This window comes from Enoplosus armatus, chromosome 4 (assembly GCF_043641665.1).
Source record: "Enoplosus armatus isolate fEnoArm2 chromosome 4, fEnoArm2.hap1, whole genome shotgun sequence".
Taxonomy (NCBI): Eukaryota; Metazoa; Chordata; class Actinopteri; order Centrarchiformes; family Enoplosidae; genus Enoplosus; species Enoplosus armatus.
In genome coordinates, this window is record NC_092183.1 from 12097045 (window position 1) to 12119800 (window position 22756).

At 43.1% G+C, this 22756-nt stretch overlaps 1 protein-coding gene across 1 annotated transcript; it reads left to right on the plus strand.

The window, feature by feature from the left end:
* The first annotated feature begins 2102 nt into the window (after window positions 1–2102).
* On the plus strand, window positions 2103–20336 carry LOC139284521 (transducin-like enhancer protein 1). Its single transcript, XM_070904820.1, has 20 exons — window positions 2103–2138; window positions 2502–2602; window positions 3638–3701; window positions 4486–4530; window positions 8419–8481; window positions 8622–8696; window positions 11356–11575; window positions 11958–11974; window positions 14270–14383; window positions 14693–14746; window positions 14945–15094; window positions 15202–15349; window positions 15837–16030; window positions 17530–17606; window positions 17758–18007; window positions 18231–18478; window positions 18889–19036; window positions 19216–19366; window positions 19659–19735; window positions 20229–20336. The coding sequence occupies exons 1-20, from the start codon at window positions 2115–2117 to the stop codon at window positions 20334–20336; spliced, it is 2328 nt and encodes a 775-aa protein (XP_070760921.1). The 5' UTR covers window positions 2103–2114.
* The last annotated feature ends 2420 nt before the right edge of the window (window positions 20337–22756 follow it).

Genomic DNA, 22756 nt, shown 5'->3' on the forward strand with positions numbered 1-22756 from the left:
CCTCCACAAATACATATACAATTTTGTAATAACTGTAAAAAAATGCATTTCAATACATACAAACAATTTTCTTGTGAAAGAAGTCACTTTAAATATTATCTAAATAAAAGCCATTGAATTACAGTAAATAGCATATGCTACCTCTGGATGTTTATGTGTTGTGTCTATCTTTAGCTGTAGTATAATCACCAGTATTGTTTTGTTTTTACGTCTGTTTGGCTTTGCTGTAATTGTGATTGCACTTCCTTCTTATTTCGTCTTTCTAGAGATACATCAGCAAAAGCATCTTGATGCTGCCATGAGACCTTGAAACGTATTGCAATTCAAAGTAGTTGCTAGTCCAAGCCTTTCTGTGTTCTCTTTGCCTCTTAGTGTCTGTATCTGTGCACAAACTGAGCATATTCAAATATTTTTCCACTTTTCTGTACAACGGTTTCTCTTTCTATGTGCACTGCTGACCTTTTTGGGAACCCTTACTTTCAACTGTTTCTGTCTGGATTTGTGTGCTTGGGTGATAACATACTATTCTTTATTACTACAAATCAGGATTTCCCCTGGCAAGTTTCCCTTCTTTGCATGGAAATACTATTCACACTAAGACCAATATCATCTTTTGAAGTGACGTAACTGGTTCCATTGAAGTTGGGGCTTTGGGTTTTTTCCCTGGACTCCCATCTGTATGAGTTATCTCTGTGGCGCATCTTATAGTCTGAATGTAGATGAAAACAACAACAAACTGCTTGAACATGTAGTGAGCAACAGATGAGTACCAGAAATAGATTTTTCAATTTTTTTCTTTTAAGAGAAGTGGAACACAAAGTGAGTTCAAGTCCTACTAAATAAATGTGCACACTGTATTATATTACATAGACAGAGCAAAGAGGAAGAGAGAGAGATTTGAGTTGATTTGCCATGACACTTGTTAGGAAGGTTCAAGGCAGCTACTAAGAAAGACTGTACTTGTGTTTCTGTGTGTGTGTTCGTTCGTTTTTGCATCTGCGTACATGTGCGTGCCCGTGTGTGTGTGTGTGTGTGTGTGCACGCGCAGATCTTCAACCCTGCTCCTGCTGAGCCCACGTTACTTTGATTGACAGGTGAGACTTGCCTTCACTCACCGCACTGCCCGCCCAGCGCGCCTCCACAATAGCAGCTCCTTGCTACACCGTGATTGGCCAGAATCCGCGTAGCTCAACCAGGTCAACAGACTCGAGGCAGTTTCCAGCACGGCTATTGGTCAGTTGTATAATCTACATTAGTATCCCCACGTGGAGCGGCGGCTCTGATTGGTTCGCGGCCGTCTTGTGGGCCGGGCTACAGTTTCGGTTAGTTGGGGAGCGTGAAACCGCGTGAGAAAGTTGCCATTGAGGTAAAACGGAGCTAGACAGTGGACAGTCGCCGCCGCTGCTGGGAGTTGTTGCTATCAAAACTAACAACGTATTTCCTCGTTTTTTTTGTCGTGAAATCTATTTTGGACGCAGGTTTGCATCCAAACTGAGCGGGGAAGTAAATATTTCAGTTTTTGTTGACCGTTCAACCGCCAACTAGCGACCGCGGCGAGTCAAGTGGGAACTCTTCAATGCAATTAACTTGTGTGGATTTGTTTCTGATGCTCTGACTGAGAGACGACAGTTTGCGGCTGCCTGTTGGGGGTCTACTGGCTTGAATGTGTTCTTGTTTGTTTGTTTGGCCGTCTATCTGTACTCGGAATACATCGGATCCTACACAAAACAAACGCTGGAGTGATTGAGGTGGCTCCAGCCTTTTGATTTCTCACCTGGTTCTTACCCTCCTCCTCCCCCCTTAGCCCTCCTCGCTGCCTCCAGCTAATGAGCAGTTTCCCGTGTTTTTCCGGTTGATTTACGGCCGCGCTGCCGGTGGAGCGGAGGAGAGGCAACCGCCGAAAGACAGCGAGAGACACAGAGGAGCAGGGATTCACATTAAACGGTCGGTGAACTCGGAGGGAACGGCGGAGCGGTCGGTTTTGTTTGAAATTAACGACAGTTGGTCCTAATAACAACGGCGGATGGATCCGTCTCCGTGATCTGGAGCGCCCCACATCCTTGCTGTGCCCTCGTTTGATCCCTCGAAACGGTTGCATCCTCCCGGAGATAACAATGTTTCCCCAGGGGCGACACCCGGTAAGACTCTTCCCTTCCTGCTTTAACAGTTGTTCACCTGGTTGGAACCGGGTGTCCACAGCCAGGGAGATAACATTACCTCTTTGTCTGACCCGCGCCTCTTGTCTTAGTTTTAACTGCCTCAGGCTAAGCACGTGTAAATCAAGCTCTTTCTTCTTGTTAATTGGGCTCTGCATCTGCCCCGAGAAGCAGAGTGAGATTGATAATATTGTTTGTTTAATAACGGCTGATAATTAAAAGATGTTGACATTATATGTGAGCCTGGAGAGGAATCATATGCGTATTGTAGATCACATAAAGAGGCACTATGATCTTAATAATCCTCTGTGTGTGTGTGTGTGTGTGTGTGTGTGTGTGTGTCAGACGCCCCACCAGGCTCCAGGCCAACCCTTCAAGTTCACCATCCCAGAGTCACTGGACCGCATCAAGGAGGAGTTCCAGTTTCTTCAGGCACAGTACCACAGGTGGATAATACAAACACACACATTCACATGGACGGTCTCCTCCGTCTTTATGGGCTGCACGGTGGCCAATTTTCTCATTGTCATCTGCCCTCTAACACTAAACCTCACCCTAACCACAGTCATCCCCCTTACCATAATGAACAAAACCCCAGCCCTGGCCTCATACTAACCCATAAACCTGGATTAGGTTCACATACACACACACACACACACACACATGCAGCAGACCCAAGCATCAGTGTTAGTGCTTACACTGCGGTAGGTCTAAGTCTTGGTGATGGGTGAGAGCCAGAGGGTGGCGTGTGGGCTCAGGGTTTCATAAATCACTCCTTATTTTCCCTCTGTGTGTGTAGTGTGTGTTGGGGATAGACTGCCTGAGTATGTGTGCAGTTGTGTTTTTCTTTGCTTTGTGTGTATGTACATTTACTTACGTGTGTTGTCTGGGAGGGTTGGCCTCAACAGGTGAAAGCTACTGACCTACAAACTGGCTGCTTTGTAATACACATCCTGATTCATGCATACAAAGAGCAGGGTTAAACCAAACATCCTACAGCCAGCAGACACTGGTTCTCCATAGTTCGACAGGAAGTATCATCTCTTCCATTTCACTGTCTTTCTCTTGAAAACCAGCTCTGTGCCCTGCACTGTTTGTCTCTGCATTTGTCAGTGCTTTAATCAGTGAGCAAAGGGAAAGAGGGATCAGAGGAGACTTGAACCTGTCTACTAAGTTGTATGCTTTACCATGGTTAATTATCTATTATAGGAAAACAGCTGGAGGACTGTTTATTTTTAGTTTGAGTTGACATTTTTAGACAAAAGAGAGACAGTCACATCTGTTTATGTCCAACATACTTGCTTATATTCATTGACCAGCAATGACAGTTGTTTATAGAGGAAAACTAAGGTTAAAACATCTAAATAATGTGTGGGAAACTGAGGTGTTAGGTTACACCAACAGGCTTGGGTTGATACAATTTTAACTTGATACGTTCTAAGTTTCTCTTTAAGTAAATGGTGTATTGTTGTGTTTTTCAGTCTTAAGCTGGAGTGTGAGAAGCTGGCCAGTGAAAAGACCGAGATGCAGAGACACTATGTCATGGTGAGATCCGTGTGATACTCAATTCATTTGCCCCACAACATTACACATCACACGGTGAGACTTTTGCCTTGCTCAAGTGTCCTTGAGGAAGTCCCTACCAGCTCCATGTGTTTCTGGAGCTGAACTTTCCAAATCTTTCCAAAGGCTGAGAAGTGAAAAATCTTATTTGAAGATTAAGTAAATGCTGTCTGAATGAAGGGAAGAGGCACAGTAATAAAAATTTTAAAAAGCACAGCAACATGAAATAACACCTGTTTTTATTGTGCACAGAGTGTCAGGTTAGACTGTGTTATGACGGCAATTTGTGAGTAGGCAGATTTTTCATTTTGATTTAACTGAGCTCCAGTATTACAGCCAACCCAACATTTTACTAGGTTGAATGGACAAGGTTCTGCATTGATCTCTTCTTCTTTAACAGCCACGTGAATTAATGTGCAACAAAGTGAGGTCAAAGGAGGCTTAGTATGTGTCTAATGCCTTCAGTCTGACACAGAAACAAACACAAAGTAGAAAGGAATGCTATTCTGAATTGTTTGCGAACATACTTGTAGTGACACTCCTGCATAGGTAAAAAAAAAACAGCATTTGATTTGGATGCTCTGTCTTTTTTAAAAGTAGTTTGATTGCTCTGTGAGAATGTTACTCTGTTCTCAAAAGATCTGCATGCCTGGTTGTTCCAATAAAATGCCCTCATCTTTAAGATCGCACAAATTATTTTATCTGTTTATTTCAAATATTCAGAATTGTTTCCACTAATCTAATCATGTGACTCTGTCCTCTTTAGTACTATGAGATGTCTTATGGTCTCAACATCGAAATGCACAAACAGGTATGGATGCTAATCTGTCTACGCTGCGTCTTCCTGTTTGTCTCTCTTTCCCTCCCTCTCTCTCATGGCAGGGTTTTGATGTATTTGGTGTGCGTGCCTGTTGACGTGTCCTTGTGTGTGCGCAAATGCATTTGTGCGTTCATTCATTTGTGTGTGTGTGTGTGTGTTTTTTTTTTTTACTGTATATGTGTGTGTGTGTGGATGTGTGTTTATTCGTGATCGATGGGGCTCTGTCTCCATTTCCCCAGTTAGGGCCGGCCGCCTGAGCCCAGAGGCAGGATGAATGGCTCTGTAGATTGATTGGTGCTGTCTAGGGGAGCGGCCTGCTTTATTACATTAGAGGGGCAGGGCTGGGGAGGGCAGAGGAATCGATCACGGTGAGGCCGGCAGAGGAGAAGACAGTTGGAGCTCTCCCTTTTTAGAAGCAGGGAGGCAAAAACACACCAACACGCTTTAGTATGGCAGACGCCCAAGTATGCAAACACGAAATACAGAAAGGACACTTACCTCCTGTAATGTAAGGTGAGGACATTCATGTACAGCCATAAGTAATGGATGTCAAATATGTTTATGCATGAGTACACACACAGACTCATTGAAAGGCAAACATACTGTGTAGACACATGGAAGAGGAGGGGAAACTCTCACTCTCTTTCTCATGCACACAAACACACATTTCCCCACAGGAGCGGTGCATGGCTCGGAGCGTTTACCAGTAATTACCACAGCTATCGACCAGTCAGACCAGAGGAAATTGGAGGTGGATTGGCTTGGCTGCTTCACTGAGGAGTGGGGATGCTTCTCTGACTCTCTCACACTCCTTCCCATTAGTTTTTTTTTCCTCATGTTCTCCTTCTCCTGTGTTATTCTCCCCATTTTATACCCCAAGTTCTCTCCCTTTCTTTCTGCCTTCCTCAGTCTCCATTTGAAAGTGTGGGATCTCTTCTTCCTTGTGCTACACCCCCACCCTCGTTTCTTTTTTTCCTCGGCTCCTCTTTCGTTTTATGTCCATGTGAAGCTGCTGTTCTTTCATTGTGAGGGAGATGCATCTCTTCCTATTGTCCACACACACACATAAACACACACACACACACACACACACACACTAAAGCTCCAGGGGAGGTCATTAGCTTGGGGCTGCAGTTGTCAGAGCAACAAGCTTCTGTGAGCGGGGGATATGGGGGATACAGAAACAACCCACCTCCTGCTGGGGAGGTGTGTGTGTGTGTGTGTGTGTGTGTGTGTGTGTGTGTGTGTGTGTGTGTGTGTGTGTGTGTGTGTGTGTGTGTGTGTGTGTGTGTGTGTGTGTGTGTGTGTGTGTGTGTGTGTGTGTGTGTGTGTGTGTGTGTGTGTGGCAATAATGCTCCAATTATATGTGTAATGGGAAGCATGTTCTCTGTTAGCACATTGTGTGTGTACACTTGCATGTTCTCTCTGTATCCTCAACTTGTTTACCCGCTCTCTGTTACATGAATATCAACGTGGATGATGTAATTCTTTGGAGCTGATGTGAAAAATTACCTTTTATTTCCTCCAATGTTCTCGAGCCACGATTTGTAATGATGCCTCACTTAGGGATTGCAGCTTCAGATATTTGTGACCTCGTCTGCTTGATCCTCGTTAGTTTTGTCAGTTAGCTTAGTTAGATTAGCTGACCTGATACTAGTTGGTCAGACTATTCTCAAACGACCTAGTCAGTGAGCCTTTATACAAGGCTAATTATAGGCTTACAACTCAAGATTCTGAGAATGGATGTGCAGGTATAGTCTAGCCTGACATAGCTCTTTATTTAGAGCTTTCTAGGCAGTCGATAAGTTGGACATTATGAGATTGAGTTACAGCAGGCGGAAGTCAGCAACTCACAAGCCAGCCAGGGTGCAAGTGTCTACAGGGCTGAAAGTATGTTTAGGTCCCTCATTCTAATTCATTGTAGAAATGCTGTAGTAATGGTGCATCAGGATCAAAGCAGTTAATTACAAACATCAGACTAACCAACAGCCTGTTGTGTGGCTCAATATAGAAATGTAGCTCTCCATAATAAGCACTGTAAATCAGATCTGCAATTGTCCATTGATAGCTCTTCACATTGTGCAGATGGTATAGTCCCAAATGTACCCAGATGTGTAAATGAGAATTTTAAGCTTTTCACATGATCAAATTCTTATTATACATGTTGTGTTGCACATCATGTGCACTCACACATGCACTTATAAATGACAAATAGAACTACGAGCGCTCTGAAGGCTGGTAACTCCTTTTGATTCCATATTCTCTTTGATTCTGGATAAAGAGTCAATTATTTATAGTGTTTAGTGTTCGTAGGGTTAAACTGTTCCATGTTTACTTGCATGTATTCGGTACTTCTATCTTTACTTACTTTTACTTAGCATATTTACTTAACCACCTTATTTACATTCTTGTGGGTAGTGTCATTTGTAATGTGAATCTTGGGGAAATATTTTTAGTTTCAGTCATACTCCAAGTTACATTATAGGTGAAGCAGTTCTTGTTTATTTCAAGACTCATTCTGAATAGGGTATTACTTTATTTAGCTCAGCCAAGTACATAATTGGCTGAACTGTGTCAGGGTCAGTTATTTGGCGAGCTGAGCTGTGTGACAGACAGGTCCGGTGAGAGCAAGTATGCTACAGCTAAAGAGGGCGTCTCCAGGAATTATCAAACCCATTGAATAATACATAATGCTAGCAGCATGGCTTAGGGATGGCAATGTCTGTTGGCCCGCCACGAGGTTGACATTTTTAGTTAAATATCTCAACAACTATGGGATGACTTGTCATGAAATTTGGTACACACATTCATATCCCCCTCAGGATGAATGATAATAACTTTGATCTGACCCTGACTTTTCATCTACCATCATCATCAGGTCAAACATGTAATACCTGCATTCTCACCATCCTCGGCTGTAAGTCATGTTTACTGCTAATTCGCAAATGTTAGCATGCTAACACGCTAAACTAAGATGTGTTAGCATTTATCTCACAGTACCATTGTGCCTATGTCCAGCATCAGGGAGCTGCTAGCATGGCTGTAGACTCTTAGTCTTCTTGACCTTTTAATGGAAAAGGAATGTATGCCTCGAAAGTCTCTTGGAAAGAGGAAGTACTTTGTGTTCTGGCCTTGTTCACTGAGTTTCCATAAGCCCAATTGTCGTTCATTTTCAACACATAATAATGAAAATCCTCTGTTTCCTAAGTTTTCACATGACAACAACAACAACAACAACAACAACAACACATAGGCCTTTGAAGCTTTCACATCCAGTGTGTGTGTCTATGTATCTATTTATGTGGGATGTGTGTGTCTGGTTTGGCCATTACTACGTTTCATGGCTCCTCCAGTTCCCTCTTCACCCTGGCCTTCTTCGTATCAATTTGATTGGATGATATGTAATATGAGTCCCCTTATCTGATTTGGTGCCACTGTGGGGGTATCTGGTTTCAGCCAATTGTTGCCACCTCCGGGGGTTTGGGGGGCAGGCGGATGTGTTGGCATGGATACTGGGGGAGAGCAAATGAAGTTAGTAGCTGATGAGATTATGTTGAAGTGCTGATGGGAAGAGGGACAAGAGGATGGAGAGAGAGAGCAAAAGAAATACAATGGGCGAAGAGAGAAACTTGAGCTCAAGCTGATGATTAGACAGGAATATCTCATTGTACAGTGTGTGTGTGTTAGTGATGCTGAAAATGGCACACACTGGAATTGTGTGTAGAGGGAAGTGGGTGTATATCATAGAGTAGGGGTTTCAGTGTGTTTGTGTGTGTGTGCTTGTATTACTTTATTGGTGTTCCTGAACAGCTGTCTTTTCTAAATGAATGTAATTATGTTATTAACAATTAAGTCTCGTTCTGTCGCTTCCTCCATCAGACTGAGATTGCCAAGAGACTAAACACCATCTGTGCACAAGTCATTCCGTTCCTCTCACAGGAGGTAAGCATGTGTGACTTTGCGCTACAGACTGTTTTTTTTATGCCATTTATACACTCTGGTTGTCTCTGCTAGCTTTACTGATAAATTAGCCTTTTACTCTTGGTCTGTAGCAACATTGTGTTTGTCTGTGTCTTTTGCAGCATCAGCAGCAGGTGGTCCAAGCTGTGGAGCGAGCCAAACAGGTGACCATGGCAGAGCTCAATGCGGTCATCGGGGTACGTGGACTGCCAGGGCTTCCACCTACAGTGTGTATTCCTCTACTTACTCTTTACTTAAATCAAGTGTATCTGCATGTCTGTGTGTACTCTAGTTCCGTCTTTTCATAAATCAAATTTCTTCTTTAAGAAAGAACAGTAGGGCTGGTGTTGCTGAATGTGAAAGAGCACATGTCATAGTAGTTACACTAGCATAGCAGTATAACTATGATAGTTTAAATGTGAGAGTCACCCAAGTAACTCAAAGTAATTCTTTAAGCAAACAGATTTTGCCAGATTTCAATCTTCTTCTTCACCTGCACAAATAAGTTTACATTGATTTTACACTGTAGGCATATAGCTGACATTGTGTTTTAAAGGAAATGCAATTATTGTAATTCCTTGATCACCAGGTAATCTCAAAGTCACAGGGATATATGTAGAGTATATGAAAGAGTTGGTAGGAAAATGAAAAGAATAAAAAATAAATTAAATAAAATTAAACCCAAGGACACAGAGTTTGTCTTTTTTATGGACAATGGGTCTATAAATAAAATGGATTAATTGATTGATTTTTAGAACTGAACTTTTTCTTGGTGAACGAGAAGAGAATAGAGGATACGAATCAGTTGGGAGAAGTGTGATGAGAGGTGCTGTTTATTGAAAAGATGTCGTCAGCCTATGATGAATGATGGGGCATGACCAGCTATTCAGACTTGAGCTGAAAAGGGATTGGCATGGTGACTGTGAAAGGAAGTTACAGAAACATAAACTTTTTGCCTGCGGATTTGCTGTGATGTTTAGGAAAAAAAGAGACAGAGTCGAGCTGTTGGTGGTGACTTTTTGGGTGGGATAGGAGGTAGTTGAGAATACTTTTCTTTATAGGAGCCATAGGGGCTTGACTGGCGGGTGGAGAGGCCAGGGGGTTGAGTCGAAGGGGAATGTGCGAAGGGGGGGGGGTTCTTCATAGCTTTAGCTTAGCAAAGAGTGGACAGTGGGTTTGGAGAGATATATGTGAGGTGGGCTTGTTAGTTGGCGTGGACTGATGGGGGTCTGTGTGTATGTGATGGGGGGGAGAGGTGGATTTGGCAGTTGCTGTTTGAGTCTTAATTGCAGGATTTCAGTGTTTGTAAAAGGGGGGTCACGGCTTTGCCCTTACACTCCCCTCTTCCCCTCTCCTCCCGTCTCCCACGCCAGCCTGTCATTCACCCCGTTTGTGAGTTAAATGAGTGTAATGAAGCATGTTGCCCCAACCTCCACACACACACACACACACACACACACACACACACACACACACACACACACACACACACACACACACAGAGAGGACATAGACATACATGCACACACACCAGCTCACACTAACGTCCCACGACAAACCGGGCTCCCCTTGCCTCTACCAATACTTCCCCTCCATTTACTCCCATCAGGGGTCCTGTTTGTGTATCCATGTGTATGTGTTTTTGCATCTGTTTGTGTGTGCGTCTGGGTGTAGCAGAGCGTGCATTTCTGTTATCCCCAGAAAACAACAGGCAGGGGTAGGATGGTTGAGTGAGGGGTGTGTGCGCCTGCCTTGTTTATCTAGACTCTGTGTATGCATGTTAGTGTGATCAAGTGTGACGTGTGGGTGTGTTTATGTTTGATTGTTTGGCAGGCGAGCCAACTTGGGAAATTGTGTGTGTGTGTGTGTGTGTGTGTACAGGCATGCATGGGGGTTGAGGCTAAAAGACTGTTTCGTTGTTTTGCTTTCATTCATCGGGGCACGATGCAGAGAGTGAAGGATTGATAGAGAGGAAAGGAGAAGGCGGGGGCTCAGGAGAGGGGGAGTGGGTTAGTCAATTAGGTGAGATAAAAGTCGGTTTGACCTTCAGCACTCCTTCCACCCCTGCCGAGTCGCCTCCTGTGCCCCCCTTCTCCTCTCCTCTCTCTCCTTCCTCCTCCCCTCCCGGTGGCGAATCAGTGAGCTTGGATTCCCGCGGCTACTGTCTGAGGAGGCAATAATGATGTTTTGGAACACAAAGGCATTTCACGCTCAGACGAGCGCCTGATTTGGTGTGAAAGAGAGAGCAGGGCTGCCAGCCAAACTCTCTCTCCCTCTCTCTCTGACCCTCCTCTCTCCTTCTCTCCTCCCCTCTCTCCTCAGCCGCCTCACTCCCTCACAAGACCTGACAGTGCAGGCAGCAGCTGGGGCTCTCTGCTCCCCCCCTCCACTTCTCCGTCATTCCTCCTTTTCCTCCCTGCCCCCCCCCCCCCCCCCCCCCCCTCTTCAACCACCACATCCTCAGGCTCTGGGCTGTGATCCCAGCTGTCAGTATTGTTCAGTGTTTGACCCCAGAGGGAGGAGGGTGTGTGTGAGGCGGTGTGTAGGGGGAGAGGATGTATTCACCGCCTTGTCGACTGCAGCAGCTTGTTGAGGTGGTGTAAACCCAGACACTGAAGAAACTGTCCCATCTGTTGAAAACTTCAATAGGGTCCGAAATCTCTATTGATTAGGTCACAGAGTGGTATTGATTTTTACCTATAGATTGCTCAGACACTTGACTTTTTGATGTCAGGCTTCAATGTTTTGCACATTTAATAATTCAGCATTTTTTCCATCATCCGTGAATGTGCCTTGTCTCTTCTCTCAACTCAACTTACCACCTCTTTCTCTTTCTGTCTTATCTCTCTGTCTAAGCAGCAGCATCTATCCCATAACCACAGTGGTGCCCCTGTGCCGCTCACCCCTCACCCTGCTGGCCTCCACCCCTCTCAGCTGGGTGGTTCTGCTGGTCTCCTGGCTCTGTCAGGAGCACTTGGAGCAATTCCTCCCCATCTGATGGGAAAAGAGGTTGGTGATAAAAAGCCCCACCTATCTGGACCAGACTCGCACCCTGCAGGACCCGAGCATCTGAGAGGTGAACAAACACACCCTCCAACACAGAAACTTGAAATGGAAAGAGGAATTGTTATCTATCAGTCAGCTGGTCCCAAAGTTTGTAACAGAATTACAACATTTTCAAATACAAGCCAATATCCATATCATTCAATGTGCAGGCTTTTTTTCTGAAAGATACTGATATTTATTGTCTCTGTGTTCATTATTTTTACCCCCTTTTTATTAAAATGTTGACCAAAATAATTTGGGCTGCTTCTGAGTCAGTTTTCGGTTGTTATTTATAAATACAATTAAACGTTGACTAACTAATTTTCCTTCCTTTCTTATTCTTTTTTGTTTTTCTCTGCTAAACACCCAACCCTATGACCTCAACCACATGTACGCATTTCCAATGGAAATAGAGCGAGAGCCCGGCACAGTAAGTACTTCCTCTTTCTGCAGCAATGTTTACTGTTCTGACAAACCACTGAAGTTTATTTTCTTGTCTCTCTTAAAGGGATAGTTTGGTTTTGGGGATTTTGACTTTGTTCTTAGATGCAGTTTGACTTTAGCTCAGCAGTGAGATTAGTCCATCTCGGCTCAGTCGATAGACGTCTTTGGGATCAGTAAACTCTACTCAATCTGAAGGAAAAACACATTTAAACTGTCTGCTCGAAGTAATCTCCATTTAGTTTACATATAGCAGTGATCTAATTGTTTGGATTTGCACAGTAAATTATCTACTGCTGGTTATGTAGGATAAACCGTTAAACAAGACGTAAAAAAGCAAAATATCCTAAGGTCATCTTGGACCAACCATTCAATTATCTCACGTGACAATACAGTGTGAGTAACAGTTACATCACATTATTCCTAAATCACATGAAAACCAAGACTTGGTACTTAAAGTTCCAGGTAAACTGCAGCTGCTGCTGAGACAGGCCACTTTTTTCATTTTAATAGTTTTACTTTTGTTATCCCACTTTGTGCTGCTGCTGTGACCCAATATCCCCTCAGGAATAAATGAAGTTCCCTTCACCATGTCATTATGCATAAAAGCACCTAGCTGTTTTTTTTAAACCTCTGTTTCACACCCAAATATCTTTCATCCTTAAGTTGTATATTTTTGACTGTCAGTTTCAAAGTGTGTGTGTGTGTGTTTATGTGTGTTTGGGGATCTCTTGGGTAGAGCTTTGGCCTGGCTGTTTAGTTCTGCTCTAGATCTGCTCTGAACTGTTGGGTTTCTTTTCTGCTCCAAATGAGCTTTTTAGCATGGTCACACGCACACACACTCGCGCGCACTCACACACACACCCTCCTCGAGCCTAGCCTGCATTGTTGTGCCTATTTAACACCTCAGTGAGCAGATTACCCCCCCCCCCCCGCCCCTGATCCCGCGCTTAAAGACTCTCATTGTGTTTAATATCACCACCACTGAGAGGGGAGGGCTTGGGAAAGGGAGGGGAGGGGGGCAGCAGTCATATGACACTGAGCTTGTGTGTGTGTGTGTGTGTGTGAGAGAGAGAGAGAGAGAGAGAGAGAGAGAGAGACCATGCTAAAAGCGAACAGGGGAGAGACGGAGGGGGGAAATTGCTTATGTTTTGCGGGTCAGTGCTCCTGTGCTCAGCTCACTAAAACCTTTCAATAAAGGGGGAGGAGGTGGGTGGAAGGGAGGGTGGAAGAGGGGAAGGCGTGAAGGAAGGGGCCTTTGGCAGAATACAGATTTTCACCCCTCTCCTTCCCTCCCTCGTCTCTTGTCACCCTTTCTTCTCCTCCACACTCTCACACCCTCCCTCCATCCTCTCTGTCCTCTAATCTCCTCCCCTCCCTTTTCCCCTTTTTCTCACCCTCCTTCCCCCTCCTCCTCTCTTAGCTATTCCTCCTTCATTTACCCTTTCCCCCCTCAAAGCCCAAGCGCTGGCTCGCTAGATGTGTGCGCGCGCATGTGTGTTTGTGTATGTTGGATGCACATTTCATTGACAGACTGAGACTATAATGGACTCAACATGAAGCTTTAATCCATTAACAATAGGATCCGTTGGTCAGGAGGCCAGAGGGGGGCAGCTGTGTGTGTGCGTGCATGCAACTGCCTGTGTGTGTGTTTAGTCTTGGGACACAGAGGGACACACAAGTGTTATTCTAGTAACACACACACACACACACACACACACACAGTCTGTTACACACTTGATAATACACACAGGCTTTTACAGTCAATTACACATTGCGCACACACACACACATACTACAGCCAGTGCAGCTTGTCAGAGCCAGGAGAGGGAGCACTGATAGATTTTGAGAGCCACTTAATGTAATCATCAACTTCAGAGGCGTGTGTTTGTGTGCGTGGCTTTGGTCAAGTGAGAAAAGAGGTTGCTGTTTAAGTGTTACTGCTGCTTAATTCATGCTTCTGTGAACTATTAACCTATTTGCAAGTAAGAGTCTGTTTTTCTAACCTGCTCTACACATAGCTGAATAGCTGTTGTAATTAGTGGTAGATGGATCAGACGGTTTAGAGAGCTCATGCAGAATGTACAAACCTGAACTGTAAATGGCAAAACTGTCTGACCTCTGCAAATCCTTTTTCTTGTATTTTTTTTCTCCTTCTTCTTTGTCCTCTAAACTCTCCTTTCTCCTCTTTTCTATTTTCTTTCTACGCTATCTCTCTTCCCTCTGCTCTCCTTATCCCACTGTGTTCTATCCTTCTACTCCTCCCCTCTGCTTTCATCTGCAGAGTAACTCATTGCTGCCAGAAAGTCTTAGGAACTCCGATAAGAGACGCAACGGACCAGAGTTTTCAAATGACACTAAGAAACGCAAGGTGGATGACAAGGACTCCAGCCACTATGTAAGAAATGGTTCTCCTGACTGTGTGTTTGTTTGTGCATGCTTAAGATAGAAAAAATTATTTACAATTTGCACATGCATTTTTTTTTTTATGTCTGTATAGATGTATCATAGTCGCACATCGAATGCTAAGAGTGATGTTTCACTTTGATATTTATTTCCACTTTAATATTACATATTCACTTGTAACAGCCTGTTTTTCAGCTAATCAAAGGACTAGGACATTTGTGACACTCTTCTGTTGAAGAAAATTGCCAGAGGGAAGTGCAGAATATTTACTGGTGTGCTCACTGATTGTCTTTCTTTGCAGGATAGCGATGGGGAGAAAAGTGATGATAATTTAGTGGTGGATGTCTCGAATGAGGTCAGTATGTTTTTATATTTTTTATTGTTTGTTAATAGTTGTGATGATTGTGGTTGTTTCCTGTGGGATGAATGCACTTCCTTTTTAAAATGAACTACAATAAACTCACAGTTGTGAATCTTCTATCCAGGAAAATGTTAACTTTTGTGCAGTAGTTTAGCTCTCAGGTAGTTAATTGAATCCTTGTCCTTCCACCAGGATCCTGCCTCCCCTCGTGGCACGCCTCTCCCCTCCCCTAGAGAAAATGGCCTGGATAAAGCACGTCTTCTCAAGAAAGACCCCTGCAGTCCAGCCTCTACTGCATCATCAGCCAGCTCCTCCTCCCTCAAGTCCAAAGAGATGTCAATGGTAGGGATGGACAAGACAAAATTGTTTCAGTTTTATTGTCGGATGGTAGGTGAATACATACGTCAGCAGTTACGTATTTCTAAAGTGTCTCTCTCTCTCTGGAGCAGCGAGACAAGGCAGGTACACCGGGGCTAAAGTCAAGCACACCCACACCAAGAGGTGACTCCACCCCTGGTCCGAGCTCGACTCCTGGAATCCGGCCCAGTCTATCAAAACCCCCCTCCATGGAGATACCGCATCCACCCAGTAAGTCCAGTATAAACATTTGTAAATAAATTATATGATGGCTTGTGTTTTTGGATGCTATGTTTTGCTAGAGGGCAATGAGTGTGCTTTCTAAATTGCCTCCAGCAAATTTCATCCTCACAATTAAGGGTGAAATGGTAAATGGATAAATGATGTAGGACTTTTTGCTTGTTGCTGTAAGTCTTCATCACTAATATTTCGTGACACACCTTCACTTTGGAATCAACTCATAAATGTGCAGAGTCTGCTTCATATGAAAGATACATCAGATTGCCAGCAGTCTCAGTTTGCTTATACTAAACTTAACTTTGCATCACAGCAAAAAAAATAATTCTAATCAAGGGTTACTTGTAATGTCAGATGATTGTGTGGTAATGATACGTCCGTAGGATCAAGGCTTGCATTCTTGGATATTTTTGGTATTTTGAACTTGAATGCTCTCTTAGTTACCAGCTTTTCATGTGTCGTACTCTCTACCTCTCTTCCTCAGCTGCAGGTTTGCGGACCCCCCTGGCTGTACCAGGCCCATACCCTGGTGCGTTTGGTATGTTGCCCCACGCTGCGGGGATGAACGGAGAGCTGGCTGGTGCTGCTGGGGCTGCAGCCTATGCTGCCGGACTGCACAACATGTCACCTCAGATGAGTGTTGCTGCTGCGGCCGCTGTGGCTGCGTATGGCCGTTCACCCATGGTGAGTGGAAAAGGTTGACTTATGTGACATTTCATATCCATGTGTGTCCATCTGTTGTTTTGTTGTTTGATTTTTTCACATTTTATTTGATGCAATATCGAATCACAGTGCATGTAATTAGACGTTTTTGACCCTGATCAACAGAAATCTCGAAGTGGAAAGTGAAAAAAATCTCTACAAAAGTATCAAAACTGAGTGTAAATATGAAACACAAAATTATTCATTACACAAGTGTTCACCTCCTTCAAGACGATAATTATGAGATTCTCATTCCAGCCTCGACTCTGTGTAGATTAAATCAGATTTGTACATCTGGACGCTTCAGTTTTTATCCCATTCTTCTTTGTAAAACCTCTCAAGCTCTGTGAAGTTGCACAGTGTATGTTAGTGAACAGAATACAGTGAATTTTCAAGTCATGCCTCCTTCTGCTGCCAACAGTGGCTTCTTCTTTGCCGTTCTCCCTGAAGCACACGGGCAACTGTGCAACTGCGCACAACTCAGCCATGACACCCTGTAACCTGCTCCAGGCAGATTTGCAGCTGTACTATAGTATATTCTTTCCATTGTTTATGTTTGACCTTGCGCTACTCCGAGGAAATATTCAGCGAGTTGGAGATTTTCTTCCCCTGATTTGTAATTTTCAGTAACAGTAGATTGATTACTCTTTTGTCTTCATAATGAAGCTTTTGCCAGGAAAGTGACAGTAACGGTTGCACCAGTTGCACCTTCCAGAAATCAAAATTAAAATCACTTGTCAGGTCTTGATTAGACATGTGATCTCCTTACAACTTATTAAGGAACTTCTGAAAACAGTTGGCTGCAACAGTTAGTTCTTACATCAATCGTAAGTCATTTATTTTACATTTTATTTATTTTAGATCTATTTGTAGAATTTTTACTTCTTTTTTTCTGTTGATCAGTGTTGGAAGAGTCATAATTACATCCACCGTATCATCAGTGTTTTTAAAAGATCAGGAAGTGAAGTGGTGTGAATACTTTTCATAAGCACTGTATATCTTATATTGCAAAGTGTCAGTAGTTGCACAGCTGTATTTCTCTTGTCTGTCTGATAGTATTTATACAGTGGGTATGTTGGTGTGCGTCACGTTCAATCACCTCACCACTCTTGTCTGTATTTGCATAGGGTTCATTACACTGTTTAAATAGGTTTAGTAGACTCACAGCTGTGTCTGGGCAACACTTGATAGAAACTCAGGTTGTGTACTCACCAGCTCCGTGTGTGTATGTGTGTATGTGTTGGACTGGGGATAGCACAAGTACTGACAGCTCTGCCTCTGTGTGTTTGCTGACTCTTAAACTTGTCATTCAGATGCAGAGGGTGGGTGTGTGTGTGTGCTCGAGAGCGTCTTGTTTGCTTTGTGCTCATGAATGTTTGTTTTCTGTTCCACAGGTTAGTATTGACCTGTATGCATTTTGCCAATGCCCATGGGTGTGTGTTTGCACTGTGCTCATGAAATGTCTGTGTTCTCTCCTCAAGGTTGGTTTTGACCCTCATCCTCACATGCGAGTTCCTGGAATGCCTCCCAGTCTGACAGGAATCCCTGGCGGCAAACCGTAAGTGTGTTTGCAGCTGCGTATATGTGAATTGCCCTGTGGAACATCTGAACTCCTGGTCCTGAACTCCCCTAGAAATAATGACACTTTTCTCCTCTAATGTTTACCTCTTTAATGTTTAATCTCCCCTCGTCCTCCTTTCTATCTTCAGTGCGTATTCTTTTCACGTGGCGGCCGACGGACAGATGCAGCCGGTGCCGTTCCCCCCGGATGCTTTGGTGGGCCCAGGGATTCCTCGCCACGCCCGTCAGATCAACACATTGAACCATGGAGAGGTGGTGTGCGCCGTTACCATCAGTAACCCCACCCGACACGTTTACACAGGAGGGAAGGGTTGCGTCAAAGTCTGGGACATTAGTCACCCAGGAAACAAAAGCCCAGTGTCGCAGCTTGACTGTCTGGTGAGTGAGGTGGTGGGGTGGGTAACAACAGTGACTGAGAGAGGTGTGTGTTGTTATTTAGGTGTTTATAGAAACTATTAAAACTAGAATTTCTGCAGTCATGAGTTTAGAAAAATATTTGTGTGCTATTAGGCACATAGAAATCGATGTTTCCATGTATACAAAATATACTACTGTATGTATTGAAAACTTTAATTATATTTTTTTGTGCCTGCCACATCAGAACAGAGACAACTACATCCGCTCCTGTCGTCTCCTCCCTGACGGTCGGACACTGATTGTGGGAGGTGAGGCGAGCACGCTGTCAATCTGGGATTTGGCCACGCCCACTCCCAGGATTAAGGCGGAGTTAACATCTTCAGCACCAGCATGTTACGCTCTGGCCATCAGCCCGGACTCCAAAGTCTGCTTCTCTTGCTGCAGCGATGGAAACATCGCAGTCTGGGATTTACACAACCAGACGCTCGTTAGGTAAGAGACACCTTGTTGTTTGTTAGAACATGGAGAGTTTGCTTATTTTCAGAGTCATTCTTTGCAGAAGATTAGTACAAATAAATGTATGGTTCAGGTGAATTTTAAGGGCATCTACAATTACTGCCTGGCTTCTCTAACCACCTGTCAAGCACAGTATTGGTCTTCCTTAATGAGCAGGCTCTCAGCCCTGCCTGATTTAACTTTTTTATGATTACAAGTTGTAGCACCAAGAGGCAGAATATTTGACAATAGTACAACAAGAGTGGCTGCTGATGAGAAATACTGTAAGCCCTTCACATTTGGTAGTCTGATGCATACCAACTGCCTGGGCAACCTGATGCCTGGTGTGTCTTTGTTTAAACATTTCTGTCTTTATTTAACTCAGAATGTATGTGTGTATCCTGCAGGCAGTTCCAGGGCCACACAGATGGAGCCAGCTGTATTGACATCTCAAACGATGGCACCAAGCTGTGGACCGGAGGCCTCGATAACACTGTCCGCTCCTGGGATCTGAGAGAGGGACGGCAGCTGCAGCAGCATGACTTTACATCACAGGTACACACTCGTATCAACAAACAGTGTTTCATCGTCTGACCTTGAAAAACGTTTTTTTTAAATAATTTTTTCAAAACGTTTGTATTAAATGTAGTATCCCCAGTTAGACTGAATTCAATTTTAACACCTGGTCAAATGCTAATACAACCCAAGTAATATTTCCTGTCTCTTCTGTGCAGATCTTCTCTCTCGGATACTGTCCGACAGGAGAGTGGCTCGCTGTGGGAATGGAGAGCAGCAACGTTGAGGTCCTTCATGTCACCAAGCCTGACAAATACCAGCTTCATCTACACGAGAGCTGTGTACTCTCCCTGCAGTTTGCCTACTGTGGTAAGCAACTGTGGCTGTCTTGATCTGTCTATTTAGTCCTCTTTTCACTCATTTTTCTCAGCTTATTTTGTAGTCTGTCTTGTTCATTTAGTGATTTGTTTTGAGGGACAGATAGAACTGTATAGAGGCAGACAGGGAACAAGGGAAGAGAGAGGGGTATGACATGCAACACAGGTCCTTGGTCCTTAAATTTTACCTTTTTTAAATTGGTTTTGTCTGTCAATGATGTAATTGTCTACCTTTTTGTTTTACCCTGAGATTGCTCATTGTATGTGTGTGTTTCTCTACCCAGGTAAATGGTTTGTGAGCACAGGGAAGGATAACTTACTGAATGCATGGAGGACACCATATGGAGCCAGCATATTCCAGGTTGGGACAACATATCACTGCAATCTTTATATAATATATTAACAGATAATATATAAAACAGCTCCCTCTGAAGTTGCTGCTTCAGCTTTAACAGGGCAAACTACATTTCCACCAACACTGCATTGCATCCATGACTCAATGCCATGAAATTGCCATGATGTTGTCCTCAAAAAGAGAATTATCTACTGTCCATTTACAATTACAGAGTTAAGACTTGAAAGTTCCAAACATGCCTGCTGTTGCAGTGAAATATTGCTTGTAATGTGGTAACACATCCTGTCTCATGTGCTGCATCAGCATGTTTCTCTGTTATGATAGCATCTGCATCTTATTAACCATTCAGCAATATTGATTGGATTGAGAGCACCAGACGGAACTGTATTTTCTAAGAACTTTCAAGTACTGTATCCCACACACAGAAGCTAGGTTTCATTGTTTCATTGGAAATTGTTGTGACTGATTTCATATTCTAAATCTCTGTCTTTCGCTTCAGTCTAAAGAATCATCCTCGGTGCTAAGCTGTGACATATCTGTGGACGACAAGTACATCGTCACCGGTTCAGGGGACAAGAAGGCCACCGTTTACGAGGTCATCTACTAAAAATATGGAAAGAAGGCAAGAACATTTGTTCCTTCCCACACACCTGATATGTTTCTACAAATGTTCACGTAGAGCCAGAAATCGCAGACGAGAGTGACCTTGACGGCACCTTCTTTTTTTCTGTTACATCTGCTGAGGAGACACAGGAAGGAGACAGACATTTTACATGCACACATCTATTGTGTCTGTGTACATGATGGGAATTAACTGGAGCAGCTTGATGTTAATGGAATGAGAGGAACTGTTTGGATCTTGTCTCTACTGTTTTCTGCTACGGACTGCACTGGGATCAGCTACAGGGACCAGATATTGACTGAACCAAAGGGGGGTACTGCATTGTTTTGACTGGCACCAGCTCTTCTGAAGAACACTGTACTGAAGATCAGATTTTAAAACACACTTGATTCAGTGTCACGACCAGGGGCAGAGACCCTAGAAGGAACGCTCAACCCAGATGGTTGAATATATAAACAAGCAGCAAATGGAAAATGTGGACATAAAGTGACAAAATAATGGAGAGACGAAGGAGGAGAAGCAACATTTTGCAGACGGTGAATGCTGAACATAGTGCTTTGTATTTTGTTCCAGACATACATTGCTCACAGCGTGTTGGTCTCTCAGCTGTGACTCTCTGACCTTAGAACCTCAGCTTGCTGTTCTGATACGCCTACACTGTCTGAAAAGTACCTTTTCTGTCTTAACAGTAAGTCCTATCCTCACTAACTGCACTGTAGTGGTAGCTGTCCACCTCCACGCTTAGTACACACTCACAATGACAGTTTTAAACATACTGAAGGCCACGTTGACTTGTCTAGCATCACACTGTTGATTTCTGGGATGGGTCAGGTGGATCCTCAAAGCATTTCTGTACTTTGGAGAAAAATTAGCTTACCAAACCAAATAAGCGTCCAGAACAGGAGAATATACTTTAAATGTTGTTACAGAAGGCTTAACTCTGGTTGTTTTTTGCCTGCTTGAAAGACCAATTAGTGGAAACCTGAAGGGAAAAAAGTTTCAGAGATTGAATTAATCCTCAAATTCCATTGATCTTCCCTCTCTAGTGTACCTGTTTCAACAGATTATTTCCCTACTTATATTTTTTCACATAGCTGTACTCCACAAGCAACATAAGCCTTCATACTGGAATTTCTTTTAACTTTTTAGCCCTTACGCTCTATACTTGAGCCGCAGTGTACATGCACATGTTGATGGGGTTTCTATTAGCAGGATGAGCCCCACGTTTACTCACACTGTCGCTGAATTGTCCTGAAAACATTTCAGAGACTCAGTATTGATAATTGGTCAGCTGGATAGAGCTTCAGATTTACAAATAGCCTTCTCGATATGGTCTTGTTGAAATTAAGACATCATCCCTGCTGTCAATTTTAATGCAATTAATTTGCTAGTGATCTCTTTTACAATAAATTCATTGGTGGAGGTCATAATGATTTAAAATGGTCTCAAATTTGAAATAAAAAAAACAACCCTTTGGTTACCATCTTTACTGTTGTAAATGCACCCGACCCTGCCTTTATCACTCTTTGAAACACATAATGTCTTACTGTATGGAAGATTAATCACGCCTCATAAACAGGGACTGACTATACTTCTAAAAAGATCACCTTGACAAGTAAATTAACTTTGTGTTCAAACACGTGAAAAGTCCCTCCTACCATATTCACGAAACAAACGCCATCTTTAAAAACAGAATTGCCTTTTATTTTTTTAAAACAAAACAAAAAAACACTGTTGCTTGTTTCTGCTAATATTCTTGAATGTGGGACATTTGGGAAATTGCCTCGAAAAGAACAACTGTGTAAAGTTGTCTTTTCACTTGACAAAGAAGATTCAAAGACTAAGACTACAAGCAAGATTAAATTATTTGTCAAGATAGTCTTATAGAGAAGGTAGAGAAGGCGCTGTTGTATTTCAGCTTCAGGAAGGAATCCGTCAGTTTCAGCCATTTTAAACTCATTATTTTCATGACCTTGTGCTTAGTTTTTTTTTTTTTTTTTAAATCTATTTTTGTTTGTTGAATGTTTGTAAAAATGTATATATCTGTTTTCGTTTTTTTCTTACAGGACATGCTTTAGAAATAACAAACTGTTTTTGTACGTCTTTTACATGAAAAAGAAACGTCTAATCAGGAGAAATACTAAATGGTCTTAATGCTAGCTAATCTAAAATGATTGAAATATCTAGACAATAAATGTTTTTTTTGTAACTGGAGTGGTCTTTGACTTTCTGGAACACATTAGGACCTCACTGATGAAGTGTTTTGGATCCATTATAGATAATTGCAATGGAAGCTCAGAGTTTAGAGAATTACCCTTTTAAACAGACGGCAGTTTAGATTCCAGATTTGTAAATAAAACTTTAAACGTGAAAGTTAACCATCACCTAATCCATCCTTATGGTTT